The 11250-nt window shown below is 38.6% G+C and overlaps 1 protein-coding gene across 2 annotated transcripts in view; it reads right to left on the reverse strand.

Moving 5' to 3' along the window:
- The window catches only part of KLHDC1 (kelch domain containing 1), a 31548-nt gene extending 20667 nt beyond the window's left edge, over positions 1-10881 (reverse strand). For both annotated transcript variants that reach the window (XM_067295202.1, XM_067295203.1), the window contains exons 1-5: positions 10739-10881; positions 6528-6598; positions 3790-3907; positions 2710-2828; positions 889-967 (exon numbers count right to left, since the gene is read on the reverse strand). In XM_067295202.1, coding sequence (XP_067151303.1) covers positions 889-967; positions 2710-2828; positions 3790-3907; positions 6528-6598; positions 10739-10840 — 489 coding nt within the window. In that variant the 5' untranslated portion in view covers positions 10841-10881. The remainder of the gene's footprint in view (positions 1-888; positions 968-2709; positions 2829-3789; positions 3908-6527; positions 6599-10738) is intronic.
- Positions 10882-11250: the final 369 nt, after the last annotated feature.

Raw genomic sequence — 11250 nt, forward strand, 5'->3', positions numbered from 1 at the left:
AAGTTACAAATTTAAAAAAATGTATTTCTTTCATCTTAAAATCTTTGTGTTTGTTAAAGGAGAAAAATCTAGGAGTGATGTATCAAAACAGAACATAAAACAAAATACTGAGAAATAAAGCTAGCACTTTTTTTTAAGTGATTCAGAAGCTCAGGTCTAGTTGAACATCAAGAGCATGTAGGACTGTTTGGGCTGATGACACTTTTGAAAATGGGCTTTAGACTCCTAAATCAGTCAAGTAGAGTAGATAAATTCTAATTTTTATTGTAAGATACTGAGGAATAAATAGTTAGATTGTACACAGTAATGCATTTCTGTAGGTCAATATTTAACATTTATGTAAGGGTCTATACTCTCTTGAGTGAATATCTATTTCTTGTTAATTCTTGTGCACAAATACTCTGACTCTAATTAAATCAGCCTCTTTTCTAAAAATTGTAAGAATTCATTATGGGAAACAAGCTAATCCAGGCATCTTAAAGTAATGGTATTTACTCTGGATAACAAATAAAGGAAATTAACTGAAAGTATTTGTCAGTTAGACTTGTGAAGCTATGAATACCCTACTGTTACTTCAAGGAAATTGATTCTGAAATTTTGTGGGATTTTCATATTTAATTTAAAATAGTGCCTTTATATCTGCTTTAACAGCATTTTGTTTCATTGCACTCGAAGCCTAGAACTAGATACTTGAAATATACTGGGGAAAAAAAACATCCAACAGCTGAGGCTTCAAATTTAAGTAAAAGATTAAATTTTGCATTTCTGCTGATACTACAAATAAGAGAAAAATTAGAAAGATTTTCATACCTACTGAATATAGCATAAAAGATTATGTTTTGACAATCAGAAAGGACAAGTCACTCTGAATAGTAACAACTCTCTTACCCAAAATGCATCATGGACATCAAAACAATCACTCAGTTCATTGTGCTTCCTACAGCCATAGCCACCAAAATATATTAGCCTAGAAGGACAATAAAAAAGTCTAAGTTCTAAAGCTGTTTTTTTTTAAATAACATTCAAATGAATAAGCTGTAACAATTAATTTCAAATTTTGGTTTGCCGACTGTACTATTAATAACAAAAGCAAATAAAAAATATTTCATACAGCACACAACTACACGGAAAGCCTTACCAAGGTGAAGGTAATATCATTACACTCCTGAACATGCCTGACAGAAACCCACACAAGCAAGGAAGCAAGTTTAAGACACCTCAAAGTCCAGATACTGTATTCCTCCATCCACAAGCTTATCACAGTCTTATTTTCAGACACGAATCTCAAAATGACACATAACATACAAGACAGTGAACTCCCTATGCTAGAGTTCTTATCACTTTCCACTGACATTCCTGTGCTTCTGCTACATATGTTAGCCATACATATTTTTATCACAAATATTCCCAAAGTTCAGCCCACAGACTGCTTATGACCCACAAAAGCCTTTCTCTAGCTTAGGAAGAGATTCTTTTAACCAAGTACTACTGAACATAAGGGTATTGTGTTGCAAGTATTGTTACACACCTCCCAGCCTAATATTCCACCCATGAAATGGCCATCCATAAGTAATGGTTCCTAAAGTTTTGTTTAACTTCAACATTTGAGGATATTTGGTATAGCTGTTAGTGATCTTGGGAGAAGGCAATTTGGGAAATGATGGTATGGTGAAGGTCATTCCAGACTGACATTCCTAGGGAAACAGAGTTACTGAAAGCATTGTGCAATATACCAAGACATCCTGATCTGCAAATTCACATCTTGTGAAATTTTATGGTTTACTTTTGAAAAGGTGCACAGCTTGTCCCCAGATACTTTGGTTAAATAAAAAGGTTATGCTAGTTGCATTCTGCCACCTGAAATGGGTGACCTTTTCATTATACTGATTACACGAGACTCTGATTAATTAACTTAGTTTTGAATAATCCTGCATTATTAGCTAAGGAGAAGCTGTTCAAATACCTGTGTTTTCATTTACGTTACAGTTAAATTAGAATTACAGAATCAAGATATAGTACTGACCCATTATATTTATATAATATATATATTTATATTTTATTGTGTTCACTGCATATCATATTCTTACTTGCTTACAATAGCTTTCATATCAAATCACCCATATGTTACTTGTGACCAGATATGCCACATCAAGACACTTTCCATAGTAAATATAAAATCTAGAGTAAAACAGTTATTTTTAGCTATTTTTTTTTCTAAATATGCTCAGTAACTTTTACAACACAATTATCTAGGCTGAATTGGCCCCTTATATGATAAAGATACTCACTGAAATGTCCTTGCAATTGTCAATATTTATATGTTATTAAAAATCCTTGAAAATATATCAAATATACATTTTATTGCAGGAAATAACAAAAATTCAATGTCTTTTTACACTGATTTTTTTAACATGCGTTAAAACTAAAAACATAAGTAACATATGCATAATGACTGTAATCTAAAATCTCAAAGATTCCAGAAACATAAATTAAATTTCCCAATCCTTTCCTAAAGCAGGCTTATACTTACCATTTTTTCAGTTTACAGGTGAGAAAACTCAGGTACAAAGTTGTTAGAAGAGTTACACAAAATCACATAGCAAGTCAAGCTAAGAATTAGAGTTTCGCGAATCCCAAACCTGTGTTCTCTTCACTTTATAATACTTCCTCTCTGCAGTTAAGACATATTAAATATTCTTAATGTGTTACCTGTCCTTATACACCCAGCAGGAAAGCTTGTCACGTGGTGTAGGAGGTTGACCTTTAAAATTTGTAATTTTTTTCCACCTATAGGTTCCATTTTTTGTTCGCAAATTAACATAATACAGCTTAAAAGAAAAAAATAACATTTTCAGTATTAATGATGTTGAAGAATCAAGCACAGGTCACCAATGAGTAAGAGCAACCCACCACCCCCAGAACACCCTACTTCCTTTTAAAAAAGGAAACGACAGTGAAGTTCACAATACAGCATACAGGAAGAGCCTGATTCATCACAAAACACAGTTAAAGCAGGAGAACTAGCAGCAAGTTTCCTTCCCTCAGCTCTGTCAAACCAGTACAATAAAATCCTGCTCCTTCCAGAGTCAACCGAAGCCCCGCAAAAAACTTCTGCAAGACGAACAGCTCATTTCAATCCTATTATCTTTCAGGAGTTCTGCCTAACCTAATTAGTACATCACACCAAAATCAGTATTGTGTTTGTGAACAGAGTACTAAACTGAGATGTGATTATAGGCTTCATTTCAGTTATTTTCTAGTCTGCACTGGACTCTGACTTCATTTACACTAATTGACAAAATAGCTCATTTCCTCTACTTTGCTACTTACTAGTCTTCAGTTATTAGGGAAAGTAGCAGCTATATTTTAGCTTTAATTGTTACATGACTATATAAGAAAGGAAATCATCAAAGAGCAAGAATAAAACTTGATATACAGGAGATAAGTTTAAATTATGGCTGCAAATCTGTTTTTCAACAAAAAGAAATGCAATTAGGAAAGCACTAGTAGTTTTTAGAAATAAAAACAAGGAGTTTAAAATACTGGGTCTTACTCTGAAGCTATGGGTCAGTGAAAATTCCCAGTAAAATAAATGAAGTTAAATGTTAGAAGAAAAACTATAGTTATATGTCAGCTTAAAGTCTTTTAAAAATATACTTTTCCTACAAAACCAAAGCTTTTCCTTAAATTTCTCAGTTCAAATGTAAAGTACACCTAATAAAACAGTAAGAAGTTCAGCATTACTATTCCTTCGAATACAGTATGTTCCAAAATAAAATAATACAATACCCGATTACTGTATCCTTTATCATCAAATCCACCAAATATGTACAGCTTCCCGTTAATGCTTGCCCCACAACTTCCTGACATGGAGGTGGGTAACTCTCCTTCCATTAGGTGCATCGTCCTGCAATATAGCATATATATCAAGGCTTACAGTGCTGCTTCCAAACCTACTAAAAGTAACAAAACCAAAACAGATGTTGTAATAATTTTTGTACTTAAAGCTTTTATTGTGAAACATTTATAAAAAACAGTTGCAATGTTTTGGCCATAAACAGCACTAGAAACTACAGCTGATGTATTAAGTCAGATCCTATGGTATAACAGTACTTTCACGTGAATATTATGCATACAATTAAGAGACATCTTAATTTTTCTGAAGATGAAGCCCATATTAAAAGAGCATCGGAAGGGCTAAAAGAGGAATTATTCAAAAATTTGAAATACTATTAATGTTAACTTTAAAAAACCCTGAAAGGAGAACATGGTATTGCTGCTATTTTACAGATTGAAAACTGAGGCACAAGTAGAAATAAAGGTCAGAAGCACTTACTAATTTTGGTAACCATTATGTCATGCCTAAAACTGGATTTTGCACTGTATTTAGTATAATAAAAAGTTCCAATAGTGTCAGTTTTAGCAATGAGGGCTCTGCTCTTCTGCAATTAGTAGCAGTTTCTAACCTTTTCCTTATTAGTTTCACTTACAAACCAGTAATTTCCTGTGATACAAATTCTAACATCATGCAATCTCAAGTACTACGTAATTACATGATGAAACTGAATTTCTGCCAAACTCATGAGCCCAAGCATTAGGCCAGGACTGCACTCGGAATCATCACTCCATACCTGAAAACAGCTTTCCTAGAATCTTGAATTTCTACAGAAAATAGGGACCTACATATATCTATCTACCTGCCTCTACATCTCTCCCTCTCTCAGCCACCATGTGACTTGTTTAGGATTTGCAGCTTGTTTTCATACCTTCAAACTCTGTAGGGCTACCAGCCAAATCCCAGGCTCCCTGTGCTGGCACTCCAACTCCGTGCCCCAGCTTTGCTGCTGAATTCTCAGTTGCTTTCACCCCACGGTTTCTTGCCAAAGTTCCCTTCTCCTGCCACTCCAGTTCCTTTTTCTGAGCTCTCCACCAGTCTGACTCTGAGCTCTCCAACTGGGTCCTTAGCCAAGTCTCCCTCCTCAATTACAGTTTCTCACCCAACTTCAAAGCCTAGTTCTAGTTTTTCTTCTCTCTGCTGGTTCTAATTCTAACTTCTGGTCCCAATCAATTCCATTCATTCCCTGCTTTGATGCATCTGCATTTAGATCAGAGGGCTTCATATTGTATCACTGGTGACCACACAGAAGAAAAATACTCCTACAGCTTTCAATTTTCATGCTTGTCCTTACCCCAACCTAAAAGAACTGGAAGCAGCCAACAAAAGGAAAGGCACAAACTGTGCTCACTAACAGCTTCTCAGGGCGCTGCTTCCAAACACCTTTGTTCTGGCATCGGCACCGCTGTAGGCAGGCCTACCTTCTTTCTCTGCTCTTGTTCTCTCATTCCTGCTTGTTCCTGTGTCATGCTGTGCACTCAGTTGTACATATATGACTGTACTGTAAAATTAATGCGATCAGGAACTGATCCAGGTTAAAAATAATCCCCCAAAAAAGAAAGGTTATATTTAACCCAGATCATTTCCCTGATGCAGTTTCCTGCATGACCATATAAACAGCTGCACCAGTACAACTGCTAAGGGCATATCAGTGGTGAAGAACAAGAAAGAAAGGGTATGAGGTTTCTTTAACTAACCATTAGACCGAAAGAAGCAGACATCAAACCACAGTCTCAGTGAGGAAACAATGTTCAAAAAGGCTAGTAAAGACGTGCTAGAACTTCATAGCTAACCATATGCAAACTGCTATTTTCAAAGGACAGTGCCTTGGCCAAATGGATGTGGAATTTCATACATAGTAAGACACCTTCCTGATCTAGTTTTCCCTTTTTCGTCAATTTTTCCCCCTTTTCCCTCGATTTCAAATTGTTGATTTAAATATGGGGATGCAAAAAACTTTATCTAAATAGGTGGGAGACTAAAAAAAAAGAGCTGTCACAAAACACATTTGAGCCCAAATGGCTATTACTTTACCAGACTGAGAGCAACTAGCATAACAGAAACCACTGGCAAACTCTAAAAAGGAGCATTGTTATCACTGCCCACATACAATATGTAAACACAATAAATATAAGATGCAAATATTAAATTGCTAGTGATGTGGAAGAGCAGGTTCTCATTTAGCTTAACTGATAAAAATGATTTATGTATGCAAATACACTCATAATAGTTATGAAATAACAAAAAATATATAACTGTAAATAGATCATGCACACAAGTATCTAGTGTTTAAGTATTCATTTTAACATAACAGTTACTCTAAGGAGAACGGAGCCAAAATGCATGCACAGGTATTTATGCACCTATTTTAACAACAGAGCCTTAAGCTGGCCATTTAAAACATCCTCTCAGAAAAAACAATTATACTTAAAGAATTAATGTATTTCTTAGAGTAATTTGCAGGTACATATGTCTGTTCCTAAGTCTTCATTAAACATCTGCTATTTGAACTCCAAGGAACGTGAACAAGAACTCATTTATGTAACTGAAATAACTCTTTTCACCATAGCTAATTGTAACCTACATAAATAACAACTTTATATATTAATTAAATATAAATAATGCAGTTTACCATAACCCGCTATCCATTTCATAGATCCAGAGCTCATCATTAGGCAAATACACTTCATTTTCTTCAATTGACTAAATCAAAAAAAAATTGCAAATGTTAAATCAATTATGTATAATACACCATACCTTTTAAAATTAATTATCAAATCATGTTACTTAGCAACATTAAATAATCTTAAGGAGATAATTTACTAGTGCATAAGTCATATCTCAACATTATTTCTTGGATCATTAAATGTTTAAACAGTCAGCTCAGTAATGCTAATATTTTACATTTTATATTAGAAGTTAATTTTTTTTTCTCATTTTTTAAGCTACTAAAAATAGTGTGTTATGCGTTTCCTTCTATCACTGAGTTTTGTTGATTGTTAACAACATCTTTAATTACTCATTTTAAGGCATGAAGATAATAAAAATTAAATTTGGCTATTAGTAAATCAGAGGGAGGGAGAAAAATGTTTCAGTATTCAAAAAGCAATATAAATATAATACAAGAGCCAACTTGTAATAATAATAAAATAGCACAGGTAAACAGTTAAGCAGTCAGGAAACCTGTGCTATTATTACTAACAACTAACACAACAGTAGCTGTAACATGACCAATGATTTTAAAAAAAAAAAAAAAAAGAAGAAGAAATCCCTTTTCTCAAGAGACTGGCAAAGTTGCTTCCCAGATAGACAACAATCCTCCTCCATTAAAATGCTGTTACTAAGGTTTTTTTTAGTTCTGGATGTGATCACTGAGCAAATTTTGCTGTACTGTTATCCTACATAACTCCAAATATATAACATCAAAAATGAGCATCAAAATATTACTTTTGTTCTTTTTATTTTTTGGTTCTTAAAGAAAAAAAAAATCTTAAAGGACTTTAAAGGATAAAGGATTTTTTCTAATTCTACCACCCCTTTTTATCTTCTCCAAAAACCAAGACTTTGCCAAACTCTGTGGATGGGTAAAGACCTGATAAAATAGCAGTGAAACCCAACAACTGGATAAAAAGAGAAAAGTACTCATTTTAATCATAAGGAGCTTAATTCCTGAGGCACTTCCATTAAAGGCACAGATTTCCCAATTTGTCTTACTCCAAGAACAACATGTTGCAAAATAAAATAGACCAGATTTGAAGTTCCTGAATTAAAACTCATTATTTTTCTGCTTTGGGAGATAATTTTAATTAAGAGGCATTCTAGGCATAATGGAAAAAATACACAGACAAGTGTATCTGAAAAGCACAAAAAGAACAGTTACTTGCAGTGACTGAAGGAAGGAACTTAAAAGAACACAATGTCACATACAAGAGCTTCACTATACCATAACATGAAGAAGCAGCTTAATTCTTCTGTGGAAAACAGATCTATGAGGACTCCCAAACAGAGGCCATAGAAGAAAGAAAAATGATTTGGGCAATAATGATTAGGAAGAGTAACAACCAGGGAAAAAGAAGCCTGAAAGAACACAACTGCAGAACCCAGGCTGGATAACAATAATGTCATTAACTATTGTCTTAGCATTAGAGACAGAAAGAACTGAAACTCTGTTGGGGAATAAACAGCCAGACTCGGTAAATCAAAAAAAAAAAAAAAAAAAAAAGATTAAAAGGGAATGAGCATGAGCAAAAGAAGCTAAACACAAAAGTTAAATTTAATTCACTGATTAACAATTTAATCACTGATATTGATTACTTGCTTTTAAATGATACTTTATTATTACCTTCTCAATTTGAAAGGTGTCAACCAGGCATGCAAGTGCTACGTTTGGTACAGTTTATTTTGCCAGGTACCTTTCATAGGGTAGGTTCTGCTGTTATACACAGCTTGCTGCTTTCACAACATGCAAAAGTCTGCTAAACTGAATCTAGACATTTCAGTGGTGAGAGGCCAAGCATTTGCCTGGCAAGCTCTGAGCAAACACACTGATGCTAAGATCATGTCAGCTGGGCACCAGTCCACCATCAACATTAAAAATGTAAATTGACTGACCTCTGTAAAGTGCTATTTAAACACTAACTTAATGATTTTCATAGCACTCTACACAGGTAAAAATGTAAACTTGCTAAAAATGCATTTAGCAGTTTTATTTGCTAAACTTGACATATTCTTAGTTTTGATTGTTCCCAAACCCAGGGTTCTTCATTAGAAAGCCTTTGAAAATAATGCACTCATCAATCCAGTCTTAGTTTCCAAAGACCAAAGCATAAAAGATTACCAAATATTTCCAATTATTTAGATATTGCATAGTTCTACAGAGTATTATGGAGTGTAAGGCCAAAAAGGAACACTACATCTTCCTGTACATCACAGATCATTCACATTAATTTAAATATGCTTACTCTAGAAGTGGTTAACTCCTTGACACTACAGAAAGTGTTCTGAAATCTTTGCATAACTGGCAGTCACAAAAAACATATTGCCTACCCATGACATCCAAAGGGAACAAAAGCTCTGGGAATGGTTTACAGGATGCGGCTCCTGGGAGTCCTACAACTTCATTAGTTTGGGATCAGGCAAGAACGGGCATGCAGCTAGGCATGCAGTAGGCTGGAGTAGGCACGCCAGGGTAACCCAGCAAGTCAAACCATGCGGCTTTGCTTCCTACCACAGTCGAGGGTTTGTATTTCAACTATTTGTATTTGTTTGCATTTTCAGTATTTCAGTAGTCACCAGCAGCCCTTGTGGCAACACAACCTTTTTCCAGTTGACTGAATCAAGCTCAGGAATAGGGTAACTCTTTTCAAGTGCCACAAGTTGTCAGCTCTATCCCATCTTTTGAGTCCAATGTTTTTGGTTAAAAAAAAAACAAAAAAAACAAAACACACACACATTCTGATTCCCAGAAACTAAATTATAATGTGCTTCAGGAGATGAGAGACAGCCAGGCCCTCAGCACCTGAGAGCCCTAGAAAGGCACAGCTTTCCAAAGACTCCAGATCGGAAACACTCATCAAGTCCATCCCTCTGCCATTTTAGGCACTATTTTATTTTAGGCTATTTTTAAATTAAAATCCAGGACTCCCCATCTAACCCTTCTGTATTCAAGCAAGGAACTCTCTTCCCCCCCCCCCCAACATTTTGCACATGTGAAAGCTTACCTTAGCCCGTGAAAAACATAGATACAAAATATTGAAAATGTTCCCAGCAACATGTTTTCAACTTGAGCAAGACCAGGAATAATACAGAGCATAACTACATACTTTTATGTTCACATTTTAGGGCCAATGTGCATAGCCTGAGAAGAGAATGTACTGGCTGCGGATATCGGATAGTATCATTAATAGATCCCTTTCAGATTGAATTCATCCAGAGCTAAGAGTCACAAGGATTTATTTATACCAGAACTGTCAGTGGTCCTTTGATGGAGAAAAGCAGATGTGTTCTCGTCTACCATGAGCACATCTTAGAAATGACAGAACTGCTTTGAGGGAGGAAACATGCTGTCTAACAAAAAAAAATACTAAGAATAACTAAAAAATGCAGGGAATCAGAAGCAAGAACGTGAATGACACAAAAAGATTATGGAAAAAAATACAGCCCAGCATTATAGCTGTCACCCCCACAAAGGGAGGGAGACAAGGGAAATATTCAGCCCAGAGCACGTACGAAGTGCATATTCGTAGGACAGAGGAAGCGAGCCGGCTCCACGAACCCTTCCCGAACACGCGCTGCATAAAGCAGGGAGCGGAAAACGGTGCAGCACGCAGCTAAACAAGGGGGCACCATTTCTGCCGGTTTCGGGAACTAATCCTCAGAGACGAGGATAAGCGCCCGGAGGGGCCGGAGACCCTGGGGGGGGGGGGAGGGGGCGGCCCCTCCCCCCGCGCGCGCCCTTCCCCTCAGAGCGACCGTTGAAACCGTTCCAAAGCCTCAACCCGCGCGCGCCGCCGCCGCCGTTTAAAGCGCCCGCCCCTCCGGCGCGCGCGCCGCCGCCGGCCAATCAGCGCCCGCGCTGAGGTAAACAGCGCTCCACTCCCGGCCCGCCAAGGGGCTGCACCGGCCGAGGGGGCGGCTGGGGGCGTCGCGGGCAGGGCAAGGCGGTGGGGCAGCCCCGTTCCCCCCCTCCCCCCGCGGCTTCCCCAGCCCGGCGTCCCCTGTGTGGCGGCGCGCCGGCCCCGCCGCGCGGCCCCTCGCGTTCCTTTCCCCCCCCCGGGCTCTCCCCACCCCGCCTCCCGCTCGTCCTCGCCCCCGGCGCCCTCCGGCCGCCGCCTCCCGCCTTACCACGTATCCCCCCCACACATAGAGAAAGTTCCCGTCCACCACGGCGCAGTGGCCGCTCCGCTCCTCGGCCACGCAGAACTGCTCCGCGGAGTCTGCCGCCATCTTAGGAGGAGGAGGAGGAGGAAGCGGCTGGCCTGCCTCAGTGCTCGCGTCCCGCCACCGCCTCCTCCGGGAGAGGCTGCGGCTCGCCGCCGATCGCTCCCCCCCACCCCCGCCCCGAGGCGGACGGGAAGCGAGGAGGGTCCAAAATGTGGGGCGTCACGGGGCGAGGGGCCGACGCCTCCCCTCGGCGCGGCGGGGCCGGGTCGGCGGGTGCCCGGGGTGCCGCAGCGGGGCCTGCGGGGGTGGCCCTTGCGCCCCTCCTGGAAGGGGCTCTGTCCTAACGGGCAGCGTAGTAACTGTGGGTCGTCTGCCATCATGTCCCAAACTAATAATGAAATATATATATATATATTTCCTTATTTGAGGGAGCTCCACTCACCAGTGATACAGGGTTCATTATCTAGTGTTTG

This window comes from Apteryx mantelli, chromosome 4 (assembly GCF_036417845.1).
Source record: "Apteryx mantelli isolate bAptMan1 chromosome 4, bAptMan1.hap1, whole genome shotgun sequence".
Classification (NCBI taxonomy): domain Eukaryota; kingdom Metazoa; phylum Chordata; class Aves; order Apterygiformes; family Apterygidae; genus Apteryx; species Apteryx mantelli.